The sequence below is a fragment of the Stenella coeruleoalba genome (genome assembly GCF_951394435.1).
Source record: "Stenella coeruleoalba genome assembly, chromosome: 12".
NCBI lineage: Eukaryota > Metazoa > Chordata > Mammalia > Artiodactyla > Delphinidae > Stenella > Stenella coeruleoalba.
The window spans coordinates 65,318,011-65,339,089 of NC_137158.1; the positions used below are offsets into that span (position 1 = coordinate 65,318,011).

At 40.4% G+C, this 21,079-nt stretch overlaps 1 protein-coding gene across 7 annotated transcripts in view; it reads right to left on the bottom strand.

Annotated features, from left to right (window-relative positions):
- NHSL1 (NHS like 1) overlaps positions 1 to 21,079 on the bottom strand; it is a 238,176-nt gene that overhangs the window by 43,634 nt on the left and 173,463 nt on the right. For 6 of the 7 annotated variants that reach the window (XM_079938914.1, XM_079938912.1, XM_079938916.1 and 3 more), the window contains exon 2: positions 15,444 to 15,596. In XM_079938914.1, the coding sequence (XP_079795040.1) occupies positions 15,444 to 15,596 (153 nt within the window). Of the gene's footprint in view, positions 1 to 15,443; positions 15,597 to 18,884; positions 19,408 to 21,079 lie in introns of those variants that run through there. The other variant, XM_079938915.1, reaches the window with a different exon arrangement.

Here is a 21,079-nt window from a genome sequence, read left to right on the forward strand (position 1 = left end):
TGGTATTGAAGCAGGGCTACCTCAGTGGTGACATCTGAGTGAAGAAAGTGGGTTCCATCACCCTAAGAAAGAGCTGGAGGGAAGAGTGATCTGGGCTGGGTGAAGAGGAAGGACAATAGGAGATGGTTAGACAGGTAAAGGGGGAGCAGGTTACATAGGGCCTTGGAGGTTCCTGTAAGGACTCTGGCTGTCACCACGAGGCCGGAGGGTAGCCTCTGGAGACTACCAACAGAGAAGTGACATGATCTCACCTGTATTTACCACCTTCCTCCAGATGCTATGACTCAGCTAACAGTACTCAAATACATAAATTCTAACTAAACCATAATAAGAGCCTGAACGTTACCTGTATGAGGAAAAGTAAATCACCTAGTGATGCTAGTAAAAGCACACTGGCATTTTTACCATTGATTTGTATAATTTGTCATAATTAATGTTTTCGTATTTATAATTCCATAAGAGACAATTATAAGTGAAAAATTTCATGAATTTATTATAAAGACTTTGAAGTATACTCTGAGAGAACAAAGTTTTTAACTTAAATGGTTACTAAATTCTGACTTACTTAAATGAAAGATAGAAGGAAAAGGAGGAGATGGAGAAAGAGAAATTGAATGCAAGGTGGGAAGAAAAAGGGATTCGTCGTTTATTCCCTAAGGAAATGTTGTGGTAAGATGAGTGGACGCTAAAAGGGAAACAAGTGAGGTTTGCTGAACGTTAGCTTGTCTGAGTAAGAAGAGAAAGCAATGATAAAGGAAGTATTTAAAATGAGCAGCACTGCTGTCCTTAAAAAACTAAAAAGAGAGTTACCATATGATCCAGCAATCCCACCCCTGGGCATATAACTGGAGAAAACTCCAATTCGAAAAGATAGACGCAGTGTTCATAGCAGCACTATCTACAATAGCCAAGACATGGAAGCAACCTAAATGTCCATCGACAGATGAATGGATAAAGAAGATGTGGTATATATACATAATGGACTATTACTTAGCCATAAAAAAGGATGAAATAATACCATTTGCAGCAACATGGATGGACCCAGAGATTATCATACTAAGTGAAGCAAGTCAGTCAGAGAAAGACAAATATCATATGATATCACTTACATATGGAATATAAAAACAATGATACAAATGAATGTACTTACAAAACAGAAATAGACTCACAGACATAGAAAACAAACTTATTGTTACCAAAGGGGATAGCAGGGGAGATAGCAGGGGTAGGGGAGAGAGATAAATTAGGAATTTGGGATTAACATATACACACCACTAAATATAAAATAGGTGAACCACAAGGACCGACTGTATAGCACAGGGAACTATATTCACTATCTTGTAATAACCTATAACGGAAAAGAATCTGAAAAAGCATACACACACACACACACACACACACACACGTACAACTGAATCACTTTGCTGTACACTTGAAACTAACACAATATTGTAAATTAATTATACTTAAAAAAAAAGAAAACAAGCACTGCTGCATTAAAAGTCAAAAGGACTAGTTAAGAAAGATAATTTTGTCATTTTTCAGGTTATATGTATAGTGGTGGTGTATACGAGCATGAACTGCTAGGAAAGTGCTGAAACATTCAGGTCAAAAGCACAATGTTGGTATTTTACAACAGAACAGCATTTAGATGTACCATACTTTAAAATCTAAATGTGGTTTCTTTTTAACAGATTTAATCTTTCATAATCCTCCTCCTATAATTCAAGGTCATTAACAATTGGGAGGACTCCAGTTCCAAAGGTAATTATAAATAGTGGTCATGATGTACTGCTTCAGTGAGAATGTTCTGTGATGAACCACAGTCTAAAACACTCTTTTTTTCCAGATCACTGATTTTTAAAGCCATTACTCCTGATGACACTTAATAAATGCGTTATTTTCTAAACCGAAAGCCCTTGGCCATCATTTTGATTTGTGTGTAAAATATTTCTGTGGGAATTGAAGGAAAGCAGATATTATACCTGTCTTATGGATTATAAAACACAAGTGTTTTAAGTTTCTGGTAGATCCAGGTTTCCAAACTTCTATCCCAGTTATTTATCCATCAGATTATCAATGACAGGGTCAAACGCCAGTTCTATTACATATCTTTGTCCGGTACCAGAGAACTGAGAACACAGAAGACTACAAACATATATTTAGAAGAAAATCAATAATCAATCCCAGTCCAACAGCTGTATCAGATCTTATATAGCTAAAGATTCTAGTTCGAGCTTTCAAGTAATAAGCATGTAGGAAAAATTTACTGCACTCAAATATTATGCTCTGTAAACATTAGGGAACTTATTTTCTTAATGAAAATCAACCCAAAATGTATTTTAAAATAGAAGGGATCAGCCTTCTAGTACCTTAATTTATTGGGTTTGGCAATCCTGAGCAAGAGAAAGAAATCATACTGATACTGTAGTTCAGATTCTGCCTTGCCAGTCATGTATATTGGATTTTCCAAAATTACATTTGGACTTTCCATAAACTCTTTTCTTCAGAACAGCTGTACTTCAATTTATTTAAATCGTCTTTAAGAATCAACAAATTAGAACATAATTAAGAGACTATAAATGGTCAAATGTTTTTAAGTTATTCAGTTAATTGCAGCATATCAAGTGAGTTGAAAAGCTATGTTAAATCTAAAGACACCATGGACTTAATATAGATATTTTCAATGGATATTGTCCTAGATAATTTGACAGCAATTTAAAATAACAGATTCCAAATAAATATGCCTTTTTGGTTTACTATTACACTAATGATTCATCCTTTTCTGCCCTCTCCGCTTAAGAGTAAGAGTTTGAATTGATATGAAGTTATACAGCAATACTTACAATGATATAAAAGCATATTATTATATATGAAGTATTATATCCAAATTTATCTTCCAAAAACTGCATATCTGAGTCCATAAGACAACTTCTTTATCAATCGTCACGTCAAAGATACTTTGCATCCAAAGTACGATAAAATAAAAAAGAAAAGGAGAAAATATATGGCTTTAATGATGGAGCCCAAGTCTCCCTAAAAGTTCTGAAATACCTCCTCTCTTAATGGTGCATCTGAGACAAAATGTTCCAGGTGTTAGAGTATACTCTGTTTAACTGCAGGTAAGAAAGAGACGGCCAATCAGAAAATATGCCAACCACCACCCACGTGTCAAGGAGAAGGAAGCGTCCTGGAAGGAGATGAATCAGTTTGCTCAAGTAACCTTCTGCTAACAGCCAGGGAGATGAATGGCGACAGTCAAGGGCTCAAACTCCGACAGTCAACAGCTGTGTGTTCGAACCCTAGCTTGCGATGAGCTAGTGAAACTGAAGGGGTACAACTTTCAAGGTGTTTACGATTTAGCTGACTGATTAAACAAGTTCACATGACAATTTATGGAGCACTGGTTCTCCCAGTTAAGGTGCATCAGGATCCCCTGGGGGCTTGTTAACCACTTGGCTGACCAGTGGGTCCCAGAGTGTCTGATTCAGTGGGTCTGGAGTGGGGCCCGAGAACGTGCATTTCTAATAAGTTCCCAGGTGATGTTCCTACTGCTGGTCTGGGAGCCACAGGAGGAGAAAACTGTTTCAGAGGAAGGTAAAGTAGCCACGGAGAAGGAGAAACAATATTAAAGGTGCTTGATGTGAAATCCATTCAGCCATTTGGGGTAGGTGTGACATAAAAGGGAAAGTCTTCCACTTGGAGGAGAGGCTCCCGAAGAAGGAATTTTCATAGTTTAAGATTTCCTACATATTCCAGGTGAGAAATGATAAAAGGCCCGAGGGGAAAAGAGAGTTCATCTGTTGCTTTTATTATGTCACAGATGATCCACACTCACCAACAGAATAACTTGAGAGGAAAACAGCAAACAATGGACAAAAGAATTTAACAGATCACTGCAGGAGGAGGAGAAATGCTATATCTGGTATTTACTTTCGGTTCCTAAGGAATACTGTTGTTTTCAGAAAAAGCTTTCGTTTTGCTCCTGTAGAAGTACTTTACAGGTCAAGATTCCCTTAAACCGCTTGAAGAGGTCTTGTTATTTTAACGTACCGCATCAGCTCGGCTTTAAACAAAGCTCCCTGATTCAGGCTGCTTCCGCCTCTCCCTTGATTACAGTGGTATCTCCGCCCAGTGTCCTGCATCACCCCGATCCCTTTACTGCAAACTTTTAACACAGAACCAGATTTAACCATTTAAAAATGATGAGTCAGGTTATGTCACTCCTGAGCTCAAACCTCTCCAATGGCTTCCCAGGCCCTGAAAGTAAAAGCCAATGTCCTCCTAAAGGTGTCTAAGCCAGACATGATTTACTCAGTGTGGCTGGCCAGGGAGTTCATTAACTGAATGAACCATCAGTACTTGAAAGGGTACTGTGATTACGTGACAGAAGGGCCGGCCCCATCCCTCACCCAGGTGTATTTTATCTTTGGCCATACCTTCCATCTTAATTTACCCAAGGCATGGGACCTGCCTATCTATCTGGTACACCACCCATGTATGTCATCAGTGTTTATTAAGCACAACTGGCAGGTATGGGTTGGGGCCAGCAGCAACACAGAATTTAAGGGGGAAGGGGTCCCAATCACATATATGTTCAGGAAATAAGAGGATGAGGGAAGAGCAGGTAGGGAAGATGATACTCAGTGCTCTATTTGGGTTATCTATACAAGAAAATTTGGTCTTGGTACAACTTCAGGGACACTGACCAAATCCAGCATGAAAACATTAATTCCATCACGTGCAACTCCCCCAAAGATTTCTGGTCAGACAGAACAGATGTCACAGGAAAGCTCCCAGAAAAGTTTTGGGAAGGAGTAAGGTAGAAGACAGATGGTCAGAAAAGCCACCTTTGAAATGGATGGGTTTTGCCAAAGGAGGGGGGAATGACAAGCAGATTGCTGAATTCATACGCCTAACACTTATTTTGGCACTATTCCAAATGACTTCTCATTTCAATCTCCTTAGTGAGTTTGGGGAGATAAAGGGGTCAGGATGGGAAAATGTGGTGTCATCAGCTCAACAGTCACACAGGAAATGAATCTGCTAATATACTGAAACGGCATTGAAAAGAGTCTTTTCGCTCCATACCCTGGGACCAGTATCTCCTTCACTGACATGAAACACCACAGGCAATCTCACTTATGCAGAAGGGCAAAAAAAGGTCATTTTGACCGATATTCTCCCTCTATGGTTAATTTCTATTAGGGTGGAATAAAAACCTCCCAAAACGCAGGAATTAAATATTAAAACTTATACCATTGGATAAAACTGTTAGCTTTATCTTTCATTGCAAACCATGGAAGGAATTATTCCTCAAATGTTATTTGCCATGGCAGAAAACTGGTTTTTAACATTTCTTCTCTTCACACACCCATAGTCATTTAAGACTTGAAGAACTAAATCAGATTTAAATGAAGGTGAAAGCTTTCTGGTGCCCATGATAAATGGGAAGGTGCTGCGAGTTTGCAAGCCCTAGTTGAGCACCACCAGAGCACAGCCAAACTGGAGGTGATCTCATTTCACTTTAGAATGAAAAAGCCCTATCACTGGCAGTCGTGGAGCATCACCAAGGTTACTCAATATCAAATAGCCTGCAAAGATTCTAAACGAACACCAGGGACTTCAGTTGTTCAGGGAATGATAACAACCTTATCCACAGTACCTTCAATGTAGCATTTTTATGCTGCTGCTGGGCGAAATATAGCAGCCACTCAGGTTACTCACTTTATCAGGAATTAAAATGGAATTGCTGAAACAGCAGACTGACCATGGACACAAAAACAAAACAAAAAGCCTTTTGTTTAAACAATCCATAGTGCTTTGTTGAGACCTGGATCATTTAAATGACTGTCTTTGCTATTCTATCTTTCGTGTGTTGCTTACCGTTAAAAAAAGGCAACAGGTCTCTTTACCCACTGAAAAAGCAATGATTGTTCCTTCTTCTTTGCTCTTGCATCTGACTTCCCTCTCACAGGTTAACTACCCTTTCAGGGTTATCATACCCAGAGAGTTAGTATTATAAAAAATTTTGTGTGGCATCAAATCAAACAACAGAAGTTAAACCGCCACCTTTGTATATCATCCCATTCCGTTAATTTTTTATTTTTGTCTTTGCACTTCTCTTTTCTCAATAGAGAATTCAATCCATTGTTTCATCAGGTTGGGCAACTTTCCCTAAGGATAAAAATTCCAAAGGAAGTCTAATGAAATAGTAAACATTAAAAAAAGTCTTTAATAACATTACCATTTGTCTTTGAAAAGTCAACCTAATTAAATTCACAAGCACTGAACGAGAGAGCTCCAAATGAAGTCACCCTTCTCACCAAGGAACTAGCCACATAGTGGGGGCCATTTTTCTATCAAGACTCCAACACCCCTTAATAAACATATTCAGTGTTTTTTTGCTCCATCTCAAAATGCCCTTTCCCCAGTCCTGTCTGGGAACTAGAAGTCGAAACCTGACCTCTGCCTGCGCCCGTTCACTGCCTGCTGTCTCCTCAGGGAATGCTCCCATTCTCTCTTTATATTTGCAACCTTTTCTCCTCCTGTGGGCTCTTCTGTCTACAACCATGTTTTAATTGGCTCTAGTTTTTAAAACAAATAATACTACTACTTCTAGCCTGCCACCACCTCAAAATACTGTCCTTTTTCTCTTTGCCTTGTTTACATCATTTATTTCTTAAAAAATATTACTTGTATTATTTTTCTGCTTGTTAAAATAATTATCTCGTGAAACCTGGCTTCTTAAATCCACAGACCCCCTTGAAACCACTCTTTGGACGGTCACCAATGACTGCCTACTGACCAATTCAGTAGCCTCTCTTCCGACTCTGCCCATCCCTGAGCACCATGGTCACTGCCCCATCCTGATTTCCTCTCTTCTTCCCCAGTTATTCTTTTGCTGACTTCTCCTTCCAGCCCTCTAGATCAAAGCCTTCCAGGCTCAACCTTCACAACTCCTCTCCCTGCACTCTCTCCATCTCCAATCTCCTCACTCTCGTGTTCTCACCACTTGTTCTGTGACTGATCTTCCTCGTGAGCTCGAGATGACCTTTCCAGGACCTCCACAAATACAAGAGTATTTACAGTACCACGCACTGGGGTCACACAAATGACAAGAAAAGGTCCTGCTGCCAAAGGTCTTGCTGTCAGGTGGGGGGATAAACACGTGAACACAATTACTAGTTTAATGGAGGGGTGTAAGGTTCTGTGGGCATGTGTAGAAAAGTGGGTAAGGGATGCCCAGGTCTACCCGGAGGAGTCCAGGAAAGCTTTGGGGGAACCCGAGCATCAACCAGATGACCCTTACAAGGGGAACAGGAGTTGGCCAGGTGTGAGAGGTTGTGGTTTAGAAGAGAGAGGAAGTGGACTGAGACGTTGGGTGGAGAGAAAGGGAGGGCAAGACAAGCCAGGGTTCCCACAGAAGGACTTTATCCTTACGTGTAAGGGCACAAGGTAAAGATCTTGGGTGTAGGAGGAGAGAAGCATGGGGAGAAAGGGTGATTTGTCAGGTGAGGCTGGACAAACAGGGGTAATGAAGGTTCTCAGATGCTAAGGGAGTTCGGTTTTATCCTGCCAATGGTGGAAAGCTGGTAAAAAATGATTAATGAGAGGCATGATTAGATTTCTGTTTTAAAGACAACACCCATGGACAAGGGTGTGGCTCAGTGATACCACCATTATCAAGCTTGTGAGTTATTCACACACTTCTCTCTCTGACGAGGTGTAAACTAGGAAAGCAGCCATGTCGATTTATCTCTGACTCTGCTGCAACATCCAGACCAGTGCCTCACTTGCTGGGTGCACTTAGAAACTTTTATGTCACCACAAACTTAGATTTGTGGACAATTCAATTTGTCAGTATTTGTGTTCAGCCGTAAATTGTATCTTTGTGTTATAAACTTTGCATATCACTCTTAAACAGTTAAAAGAGGCCAATCAGAATTTTGGAGCTTAGAAGGGAACTTGGAGATTGAAAATTGTTTTCCAGAGGAGGAGGCCAAGTACAAAAATGGGATATGGGGCTTCCCTGGTGACACGGTGGTTAAGAGTCCGCCTGCCAATGCAGGGAACACGGGTTTGAGCCCTGGTCCGGGAAGATCCCACATGCCGCAGAGCAACTAAGCCTGTGCGCCACAGCTACTGAGCCTGCGCTCTAGAGCCCACGAGCCACAACTAGTGAGCCCACGTGCCACAACTACTGAAGCCTGCATGCCTAGAGCCCGTGCTCCACAACAAGAGAAGCCACCACAATAAAAAGCCCGCGCACCGCAACTAGAGAAGAGTAGCCCTGCTTGCCGCAACTAGAGAAACCCCGCGCGCAGCAACGAAGACCAAACACAGTCAAAAATAAATAATAAATAAAATAAATTTACTTTTTAAAAAAAGGTATATGATCTTCCAACGCCTCATGGGCTACTGGCAGCACTGGAATCACAATTCTGGTCTCCTAACTCATTTTTCAGAACAGTTACTGACAACAGAACAAGATGTCAATGCCTCTGTGGTTCAGGAAAGATGAGACAATTACACATCCTACTTCTGTTCAGCGGCTTTTCCAGAATAACAAACCACTCCCTGCCCTGCCCTCAATTCTATGCCTATTTTTGTTTAAACTAGTAAATAAGTTAAAATTCTCCATGAATGAGTGTAATGTAATGTTTCTTTCTTATAAAAAAAAAAATGAAAGACAATCCTTCTTTAACCAGTGACATTTAACCATCTCCTTTTGCACATCAATTTTACCAAAGGATTCTTCAGGAAGAATGTAAGTACAGGAGTAGGCAGAGAGTAAACTGGCTACAAGTGCTAAATCGTTGGTATACTAAATGTTTCTCTTCCCTTCTCTTTCTTTCCTTTGTCGCTTTTATAACCTATTTATTACTCTTTTTTTTTAAGTCCATCGAGTTACTAATGACCTACCGTTGCCCTAAAAATACGCACCAAATGCTATTAGGATGAAACAATGGTTACAGATGTTTGTCACACGTGATGTCTCACGATGAAGCCTCCTTTCTTTATTTCTCTTAAACATATTTGACTTTTAATGAAATCAGGAATGAGTGAAGAGAAGTTTTCATGAGCAACAGGGAAGCCACCACCTTAGGCTATTTTGCATTTCCTAAATTAACTGGCTGAAGAAACCCAATCTGCCGTGAGCCTTTGGATTCCCCGTGTAAGCCCTGTCCCAGTGACCTTTCTGGAAGTTGAGGGCAGCTGAAGAGGCGTCAGAGATAGGCCCTTGGGATCTGAGATCAGAACAGGCCAGCATGGGCTGAGAAACCTGATTTGGAGTTCTGGGCAGAGCCATTTATAAACGGCAAAGCAGTTGTCAATCAATCCCTTAACTCTGATAGGTCCTGATCTACAAAATGGAAAGGGGATTTATTAACCAGAGGACCGGGGAGGGCCCTTCTAGCTCTAGCATCCTGGGCGTCTTTCAGAGGTTGATGGGGAGTCGGGGAAAAGGAATCTTGCTCATGTGGATGAAATGAACAAGTGTCGACGGCTGTCACTGTCATCTGACGAAGCTCCTTGTTCTCTTCCTCTCTTCCTCCTCCCCACTGTATATCCCAGGAGCATAATGGCTGGGAGAGGAAGTGGCAGCTAAATCATGACAGCCTTTTGGGAAAGAGGGCTGAAAGTTCTATCTGTATTCCACTGCACTTAAAAGGCACCCTTCTTTCTACAAACACTGCTTCCACATTGAGGCGCAGGTACTTTGAGACACTTTATATAAATAAGTTGGTTTTATTCCCACGAAAACAGATATTATGATCTTATTTTATAGATGAAAAAAAAAAGCTCAAAATGTTAAAGAGATGCACTCAAAATTAAACTCAAATAATATATTCCTAGTACCTAAAAGAGGCAGGATGTGAACCTAGATGTGACCCATGCACTTTTCATGAAACCTGGGCTTTTCCTACTAGAAAGCAAGAACAACAGGAGGTTTCTGGAGTTCAGGTCATATTCTATTTTTTGACCAGAGTAATAATAGTTACATAGATGTTTGCTTTATAATTATTTGTTAAACTGTGCAAGTCTTATGTATTTGTCTGTGTTCTATGTCATAATTTTTAAAAAGTGACAGAAAAGAAAAAGATGAAAAATTCATTGTCATTAGCACAAGGTGGGCAAAGCAGATGTTCGTCCTGAGCCTGTCTGGGTGGTGAGCAGATGTATCATTGCAAGAGAGAGAGCTCTCAGCCAACATCCCCCAGGTCATGCCTAGAAAGGTGTCTTCCAGAAAGCTCTGTAAAAAATGCCACAGGACCCCCAAGAGGAGACTCTATAACCAAAACCACAGGGCACCTGGGATATCCCAGGGGCCCATCAGCCCAATGCAGACAGATGAGACCACCAAGCCCCCTCATCAAATCCAGAGATCCCCACAGCCCTTCCCAGAACAGACTTACTTGTCCAAGTCAAAATGCAACTAGTAGGTGGTTTCTTGACAATGAAAGGTAGATGCAGTGACCCTTAGATAAAGTCTGTGTGTCACGAACTGTCAGAGAAACCTGGCTGGGACTACTTGGAAACCTTGTCCATAATTTTAAGAAAGGTATACCACTCTTTAATGTTAAACAGGTTGGTCTGTACACACACACACACACACACACACACACACACACACAATTGTTTTAAATCACTTGGTACAAACAGTCATTTCTTCAAAGTGTAAATCCCCAATTCTTATCTCTCCAGGTACAATAAACATAACCTTCTGACTCTGAATTAACACAGGCCAGATCCAACATTCCACCCTGTGCTTGCACTCCTAATTCTAGAGCCACAGAGTAGGCTGACCTGCTAAAATATATTTCTTCAGGAATGAGAGCTGTGACTAGACGGTTTCTGATACCAACAACAGATGCTCTGTGAACTAATTCAGGCAGGAGTTAACACAGATGCAGTAACCAAACTGCCTGTTAAACATACCATGAGAAAGTATGTTTATCTCTCTCTCCCAAGTTGGCCTTTTGGGGGAATGAAGGCTGAAAAATAACATGTTTGTTTCAGCCTTTAATAATCTTAAAACTGTCAAATGAGGCCTACAGGTTGTGAAGAAATAAAATCTGAAACTTTCATTGAGTCTGGGCGAGCCCACCTCATCCCTCAATTCCCCTTTTCCCACTGAATTGTGGCCCCTTCGATATATATAAAAACTACCTAGATAAAAATTTAGATAGATAAAGGTTACTGATCATCACAACTAACTCTGATGAAGCTCATGAAGGGTTCAAATAACTATGGAAATTAAAAGGGAAGAATTCTGGAAATTCAGTAAAATTCACTATTCATTACTAGCCAGATGTCCTTTTTCCCCAAATATCAAAATACTCTTAAAATATGGGTATGGACTTCCCTGGTGGTGCAGTAGTGGGAATCTGCCTGCCATTGCAGGGGACACGGGTTCAATCCCTGGTCCAGGAAGATCCCACATGCCGCAGAGCAATTAAGCCTGTGCGCCACAACTACTGAACCTGCGCGCCACAACTACTGAGCCCGTGTGCCACAACTACTGAAGCCCATGCACCTAGAGCCCGTGCTCTGCAACAAGAGAAGCCACTGCAATGAGAAGCCGGTGCACTGCAACGAAGAGTAGCCCCCGCTCGCCACAACTAGAGAAAGCCCGTGCGCAGCAGTGAAGACCCAACACAGCCAAAAATAAAAAAACAAAAACAAATGGGTACACGTTTGTACTGTTGTTAGCAATAAGTCATTACCTAAATCTCTAGTAACTAAATAAATCAACAAAACCAAATCATTTGATCCAAGAGCATGGTCACTAAATTCTATCAAGTTCTCCAGAGACTAGCCCCCAACAACAAATATAAAAGATCTCTGCTTTATTTGGACGGGAATGGAAACCACCTGCTGCAGGCACTCCACATGCTGTGTGACGCACCAGGAAAGCCCATCTCCTCCGCAGCGGGGGAATGGGAGAGTGGTGGTCTCCCAGTGCTGTTCTGGCTGACCGAGCTCTCCCCTATATGCCCAGCGTACCTCACGCCCGTCTCCATTACACTACTGTCTGTTTACTTCAGTCTTGACACCAGCCAGCAAGCTCAGCTCTTCAAAGCTGGGGACCCACGACCTTTTGTCTCTTCATTTAAAAACTCCTGGCATAGCAAAGAACTGATTCTTAAAGACGTATTAAGTAGTGTCTATTATCTACCTTTATGTACTAACTCAAGCTTAGCTTTTTCGTAAAAAAAGTGCCTTCCTTGGGCTTCCCTGGTGGCGCAGTTGTTGAGAGTCCGCCCGCCGAGGCAGGGGACACGGGTTCGTGCCCTGGTCCGGGAGGATCCCACGTGCCGCGGAGCGGCTGGGCCCGTGAGCCATGGCCACTGAGCCTGTGCGTCCGGAGCCTGTGCTCCGCAACGGGAGAGGCCGCAACAGTGAGAGGCCAGCGTACAGCAAAAAAAAAAAAAAAAAAAAAAAAAAAAAAAGTGCCTTCCTCAACCACTCTACTGACCAGTAAGCATCTGTGCATTACTTTAACATAAGCAAATGTTTACAACACTTAGTTATTCATTTGTTAGTATTCACTGTATCATTTCCCTCTGTATTTTATGGTCCTCAAGAGGGGAGCTGAGCGCCCCACAAAAACTGACAGAACAGCTCCGACAATGAGCATTTAATGATTAAGAAAAAGCACCAACCTGTTTAACATTAAACGATAGTATTTCTTCCTTAAAACAATGGACAAAGTCATAGTAAGACTAAAAGGAGGAACAAAATATTAGAATGCTCGTTGTGAATAGTGACCTACCTTTCTGTATTTTTAAGCAAAGGCTGTTGAGGTCATATTAACTTAGACTGATAATCTTATATAACATCATACTTTAACAGCTGCCATATAGTAAGGGACTGGATTTTTTCTTTTTAATCTTCACTGATAATGAGGCAATAAATACTCTGCACTCATGTGTTTATTTCGAGTTGCTAACATGATGTAGGGGAAGTGGTATGTGAAGTTCTGTGCATGTGACTAAAAGTAAATAAATGAAGAACAAAAGAACTCGGATGTTCTTTCTTGTTTCATCTTTCTCAACCACTATTCTTCAAGTTATCAGTTATCTGAAATCTCTTAAGGTGCATTTAAATCCAGATTTAGAAGTTGAGCTGTAAGAATTTCCCAAACTTATTAATTTTATTAATAGTAAATCCCTTCGATGAACGATTTTAGGGCATTTAAGCAATCACTGAAGCATTTACCTTTTCAAAATAAAATCTAAGTGTAGGCAAAACCAGTGGTGATGATATTTCATAGGTATCTGTTGAACAGTCCAAAAGAAAATAAAATCAGAAAAATCTATATACAGATGCTCAGTGTTCTAAGGGCAGAAAAGAGAAGCTCTGATCTGGTACTTGAAAAATACATGAAAGAGGTAGTGAAGCACAATTTCCTGGAGAGCTATCAAAAAACCACTGGGCCTGAATATTCAAACTCACATATACCTTTGAGAAAGCATTCTCTACAAGCCAGACCATGCAGTGTTCTGTCTTCAGAGCAACAAGAGAAATGTTAACAATGGCACTCCCTCAGGGGTTTGTCCTGGGAACCTTGCCATTTAATCTTCTTAGTAATTCTTTGGTGGAGGAAGGTGAGCTCTACGTAGAGAAGCTCTTTGTCAAAATTTACTAAAGACAAATCACTAGGAACTGAAGGGATCTAGAAGAAATTGTGGCTGGATTTAGGCACCTCATGAAGTCAACAAAGGTCAAAGTACAACTCCAAGGCCATACGGAGGAGCCCAACTAACGTGATTCTTCTCATTTAAGCGTTTAGTCACTAAATATACAGGGTATTCAGTCTAAATGAAAAAGGGAGCTCAATAATGTCCTCATTGCTGGAGAGTCCAATGCCAAGACTGTAAGATACAAGATACATAAGACTGCAAGATACATAAGAGATAACTGAAGCATTATAAAAGCTTAAAGGAAGAAAAAACAGGGCCATGACCGAAAATGTTTGTACAGTTCTGCTCGGAATACCAAATCTATTGTGAGTCTACTGACAGCTATTCCTTCTCTAAGCAGAGATTATCTGCTTTCTTTAATTACAATACAGCAATTTTTGGCACCTCTCGGGTATTTTTCACACTGTGATTTGCACTCTAGGTATAAGTATAAATTCCACGAGAGCTGAGACCCTGTCTGTGTATTCTGCATTTCTGCCAGAATAATAGGTTTCAAACAAAAGGTTGTTAAAGGCAGCAGTTAAGAATATGGGCTCTATAGCTTGAGACTGTCCAAGGTTAAATCTTGGTTTTGCCACTAACTTTGAGATCTTAGGCAAGTTTCTAATCTTTGTGTCTCTATGTTGTCATCTGTAAAACTGGCACAGTAATGGTTTGTAGATTACTGTGAGGATTAAGAGATAATATGTGCAATGGTTTAGAGCAATACTTGGTATAGAGTTGAGTGTTTAATAAATGTTAGCTAGTAACCACAGCAGTTATAGTAACAGTACATTAATATATGAATTACTTAATAAATGACTGATACACAAGTAAAAAATATCATAAAAATTAGAGGGGTCCTCATGCTGGGTTTTTCTTGAATCAATAACAGTATTTCTTAGATGTAAGTCTTAAACAATTAATTAAAATATAGGATGCCTGATTAAATTAAATTTCAGATAAGCAACAAGTACTTTTTTAGTATAGTTAGATCCCAAACAGCACAGAGGAGAAAACTGGTAGAAGCAGAGTCTGGTAGGATAAGAATGTTGGTTTGTTGCTTTAAGAGCAAGTCTCTGAATCTTAAAAGTCACTTCTTCCTCTTTTAAAGAACGTCCTCCCTCCTTTATCACTTTTAGGATGCCTTCTTTGTACCATGCGTAAACTCTTCTTAACATCAGCAACAAGCTGAGGTAAAAATGAGAATTTTAAACTAGATACAGGTGTACACTCTTCCTGGATTTCCTACTGGCCACAGTGCACTCTGCCCACCTGGGCTTAAAGGAGCCCCGTTGGGTGCTGCCCAAGTTCTGATAAATCAAACCACTCTGCACTCCTTCACAGTCTATATTTAGGTCCCCTTTCCACTCAACTTGAACTAACTGAACAAACCATTACAAAGTACTAGCTTTAACAATTTGCTTTGAATACTTACAATAGTCTTAAAAAGGCAGTGGCAAAATTCCCCACATCAGCAGGTGTTTATTTGGATTAAATTGGTACTAGTGGTTTAAACATGCTCGAGGGTTCTAACATGGAGCAGGCTCTTTAAGGACAGTTTTGCATATCTGTAAACCGGCAGCTTTCAGAGCCCAGAACATATTAGGCATGTATTAGGTTGTGAGTATTTATGATATTTTATAAAGACACAGCATACTATCCGTTCATTATAAATAGCAACTAAATCTATGCTTTCAATTCTAACAGTCAATAATCCAAGAATAACACGCTTGCAGGGCACCATCTTACCCCTCAATACTGATTTGAGGTTGAGCTTGGCTTGGCGGTGCAGGTCCTCTACGCAGGGGGGTCTTGTGGTGGGAAGGAACACATTCTCCTGCTGGTGCCATGGAGCAGTGTAGTGGACTGTCCATCGACTCTCCTCATCTAGGTTGGAAACAGCTGTAGAAAGAAAGAACACATTCAGAGGTCAAATTAAATGTGTTACATCAAGGTGAGTTCTTGGTACCTAACACATCCATAGGTAAGGGCCAGCAAGGGAGAAATGGAACAAATTTTGAATAGGATTCAATCTCAGGGGGCTTCCCTGGTGGCGCAGTGGTTGAAAGTCCGCCTGCCAATGCAGGGGACACGGGTTCGTGTTCTGGTCCGGGAGGATCCCACATGCCGCGGAGCGGCTGGGCCCGTGAGCCATGGCCGCTGAGCCTGTGCGTCCGGAGCCTGTGCTCCGCAACGGGAGAGGCCACAACAGTGAGAGGCCCCCGTACCGCAAAAAAAAAAAAAAAAAAAAAAAAAAAAAAACTCAATCTCAGATCCCAGGGGTCCTTCCCACTGTGTTTCGTGTTTGTTCAGTTAATTGCTTCCCAGCTTTTTAGGCCCTCCCTCTACTCCAATGTTAGAAAGCGATTAACAAAGTCAATGAAGACCTCCAACTCCTGCTGAACTCCGCCATGACAAATAATAGTCAATTGTACTATGTCATTGCTTTAGTAAATGTTAGATTGTCAAGACAGAAAACAAATTTTCTACTAAGAAGTTGGGACCAATTCTTTCCCTTCTAAGGCATTATTTTTAAAACATCACTGTTATAAACTCAATTGAATTTTTACAAAACTAATCATAAACATTCAAGGTAATACATTTAAATAGCATATCTAATTAGAAATCCATTTGTGCTACAAAATTTTCTCTGTATTTCTCGCTTTCATGGAATACTTTTATATTCCAATGTTTTTAGAAATTCCAATGCAATTGACTTTTCCCAATATAATCCAATTCAACTGAATTTTTCCAACACAAAAGAGATTGAGGACACCAGAGGGGGAAATGATAGGTAGGCTAAATCTCTATGACAATTTTCCTTTATCCTTCTAGGGACTGGGATCGCTTTGTCTACGCATTTCATTTTTTCCTGACAACACAATCTAAGTGGGGTACCAATACGAAACTGACAGCACCATAAATATTCAACAACAATTTTTTAAATACTCTCTATATAACTGCTGCCATAAGCCAGGTGTAGTAGAGACTAAAGAAGTTTGAGAAGGACCCTGTGCTGAGGCAGTTACTGAGGGTGACTACTCTAACTCCTGTAAAACCAGCAGATACGACAATTGTGAGTCAGGGGCGAGTCTTCCCCTACCTCTGACCTATGCCACACAGGGCACTCTGGGCATACTTGTTTCTACAACGTAACATGTCCCTGGAAATGAGACCATAAAGTAGACTCGTAAAATAAAATCAACAGGTGTGCATGAACTATTGAACCTTTCTATTTGAACATGTTTAAAGTTAACCCAACGTACCTTACAGTACAGCTATTACAGCCATTAAACAGATCAAATGAACTAATATATGTAAAGTCTTAGCTTATGAAATAACTCATGTAAAGAACGGTTGTGGCGAGAGCAGTGCAATTACTTGAAGGTAGCTCCTGACTTTTCAACCATCGCTGAAGAGGAACTTGGCCTTTCTCAGTGCCCATGGGAACACAAGCCACCACATATACGATGGTCAGCGCTCACCCCATATACCATCTTCTCTACAGCTACTGAATTCTACAAGGCGGGCTTTAAATAATTCATTTCCTAAATCATCCCACCTTCTCCAGTTGTAAGATAAATTAGTACTAGGGACGTGATATGCAACATGATGAACACAAGTAACACTGCTGTGTTCTATATAAAAGTTGTTAAGAGAGTATATCCTCAGAATTCTCATCACAAAGAAAAAATTTTTTTCTTTTTCTTTTGTATCTATATGAGGTGATGAATGTTCACTAAACATATTGTGAAAATCATTTCATGATGTATGCAAGTCAAATCATGCTGTACACCTTAAACGTACACAGTGCTACATGTCAATTATATCTCAATAAAACTGGACAAAATTTTTTAAAACCATCCCACTTTCTCCATAAATTGCAAAATGGGAAAATAAACATTGAGAACTAGACATCAAGTTAAATAAAAACAGAAATGTCCTGTGTGCTTTCTGCTTTTAATGTTTGCTAAAAGCAGCATGTAAACTAGGCACCTGGCATTTCACATAACCTCCGTGGAACAAATGTTTTGCATGGTGCATAGAACTATCAAACTTAATCTATGAAATCCACAGAGACCCGATTTAGCTCTTAGTTATGTATCTGAGAATCTTGCACAGGGTGGGACTCACCATATGTCCCCCAAAGAGTAGCCACAGTTAATTACAATGTTTTGCGCTAATGTCTATTTATTTGAAAGACTGAATTACCATACTTCATAGTTGGAAAATACTGAAAATTGAAACTCTTCCTATTCGCCAATTACAAATCAAATCCAAGTAATAGTGTCTGTGTAATCACACCATCAGCCCCACCACACAGCTACCAAACTGGCTCCTAAGAAAGAACAGTTGTCTCTCCCCTGGTGTATCTCACTCTTGCCAGGGCAGACTTTAATCAGCCCATCCAAAGACAGCCTTCAACCAGGGAAGCTGTAGAAATGAGCCCCAAGGGCTGTTCTTTTGCTTTCTCCAAAGTTCCTCTTACCAGTGGCTCCTGCCCATGGCACATATATCCAGCTTAAATCCACTGGTCCAAAAACTAAAGTAAAATAAAATAAGCCAACAACTATGTAAAAAACAGAACCATGTATTTATAAAAAGTATACTTTCCAAAGAATGAAGAAGCGCCTGGATTAAAGAAATTTAAACCAGTGGTAAGAATACAATGAAGCCACATCACAAAAGCTGTGTACTTTACAATGACTGATCAGTCTAGACAGAGCCTGTCCTTGAGCTCTTAAATACCTAACAGAGTGCCAGGGAGTTTTAGAGGATCATCCCCACCAAAAATATGTGATACATTACACAGAGGCTCCTCATATATTTAGCCAAAGAATCAAAAAACCATACACTGTACATCAAGGCAGACATAAAGTAAATACAAGGGTTTTTTTCCCTCCCCTTCTTCAAAGGACTTCTTTTGAGCAGCAGAAATGAATTCACCTAAAATCCCAACTATAAATAAATAAGACATGCTAAAAAAAAAAATCACAGAATGCTGCCCTAGAGTTTCAAAAGTCTGAGGTGTTTGAACAACTTGGTATAGAATGGAGTTTAACTCAGGCCAATTATGCTGTTTCACACTCTTAATTCCGTCACTCGAAAGGATGAAGTAGTACATAAAACACACACACACACACACGCACACACACTCGCATGTAGTGGGGGAGAAAAGAAACTACTTACTTTTCTTCCTAAAAAGTTTAATTAAAGACTTGATCTTTGTATTAATAAAGACCACCATTTCCAGGATGTCTACATAGGGCTTAGAAATTTGAATCACGTTAAAAGCTCAGCGCAGCAAGCAGGTGGCAAGCGGCATCCTTCTGCTCCAGATTCGAACTTTCTTCCTCTGGCCTTGAATCCTTAGACATCTGCCCGGGGTGATGTAACTTTGAGGTTGAGCTTATTGTCAGGCAGTTACAAACCATTAACAGTCCTTGAACCTGAAACGCTCCCACTGAAACCTAATCTTTAAGGCTGAGAGCGGCCAGTGACAACGTGTACAGAAAGAGAAAGCCAATCACAGTTCTTATTTGCATGATAGTCACATCGGTCTTTCTGTCTTGGTGCTCAATTATTCAGTTTTCTCTCCAATAGATCAGAAGTTTCTCCTCTCTGGATTCCAAAAAAACAGTGCAGATTTTCCTTAAGGAAGTTGAGGTGAAGTAAATGTGTTCCCCATTTTCACTGGGCCACTGTGAACATCCAGATCTTTTCACTGGAGCCGCCAAGTCTTAGAGCCAGTCTGTTGATTCTTTGACTCCCTAGTTAAGTCAGGCATTTGAACTGATTTGGGGGGGGGGGGGGGAAGAGCCAGACTATTGTTTCCCCAACCATGCCCCCAGGCTCAGCCTCCCACACCAAAGGAATGTTTGCAAAGAAGCAGTAAAACTTTACAATAGAATCTCCATGGAGCTGTAAATGAGGACTTGGTTGCATTTTCCTGCAATTTAGTACGCCCTGTCTTCTCACCCAGTTTCTTTTTTTTTTCTTGCCAGTGTGAGCATAGCGTTGTCATTGTTCCAAACGGTGATCTTGTTTGCATCTAGCTGCCGCAACTCTCCCACCTCACCCCACAAAAAAACCCTTCAACTTCTCCCACTCCAAAGGAGAAATTAGATGATATAGTACCCTAATCATTTAAATCTGTATTTTAAATTTAATTATCATCTAAGCCAGGTTTTAAAAATTCCACACCCATGGGAGAGAAGAGGAATAATTTCTAACAATCATTATTTGAGTTTCTCTTTAACTTGAATGTACTGTACTGAGTTCTGGTTCTTTCGCCCATTTGCAATTAGCCACAGAGAACTGGGGAAACACAAACAGAGAAGAATCCGAAACGTGGTACAAGCAGACACTGTAAAAAATACACTCTGGGGTAAAGGGACAGGAACAAAAAGGAAAAGAACACAAATAAAATATTATGAAAAGGGACAAAGGAAAAGAATGTTCCTCACATCTCTCCCCAATTCCACTTCATGGCAAAACAGTTTTTGAGGCACGTTAGACAACCTCTTATTTCATAGCTTTGGGCCAGGCTTACAACTGAATGGAAAAATGTAATAACCCACTAATTCAAAACATTTAGTTTATAACAAAAGCTCTTAGTCAAAGAATAAAATTTATATAAGGGGCTCCCTCTAGGGAAAACTTTGGAATGATTCCTCCTCAAATCATTTTCCCCCCAATCTTATTTTTTAAACAACAACAAAAGCAAAGCAAACAAAAAAAAACCAAAACACACATATTATCCTATCACCATACATATTATCAAAGATTTCCAATTTGTGTTATTTCATCCCATACATAGCTTTATTTAAAAGTAACCACATGGCCGGATGGCAAATGACAAACTACTGTGAGTGTAAGCTGCCTGAAACGAGTGTGCAAAGTCTCCCTCAGGAAAACACACTTATAAGCAAGAATGACAACCTGGCCCGGCTTCAAGAGCTGCCTCTCAGCTCATTGCACTCAGACAGGTAGTAGAGGTTTTTGGCAGGAAGCACTCCTATTCAGTTCACAACCAACAAGTTTCCGAGGTAGAATGTCCCCATGCAAACTTCCAACTGGAAACAGCATATGGCCTTTCATGTATACAACAATGGCACTGGAACATGGATTCATTCATTAAAAGATAAATATTGAGCACATACTAAGGGCCACTCATTTGAGATCCCCCTTGGAGCTTACATTACTTGACAGTAAACCACAATTATATGGTAAGTGGAATGGACAAAGGAAAAAGGTGAATAGGATAAAAGGGGCTTGGGAGGAGGGGAGGTGGCCAAGTTGTAGTATTAAACAGGAGTCAGGGTAGAGCTTGAAAAAGTGAGATCTGAGTAAAACCTTGAAGGAGGCAATGGCAATAAAATAAG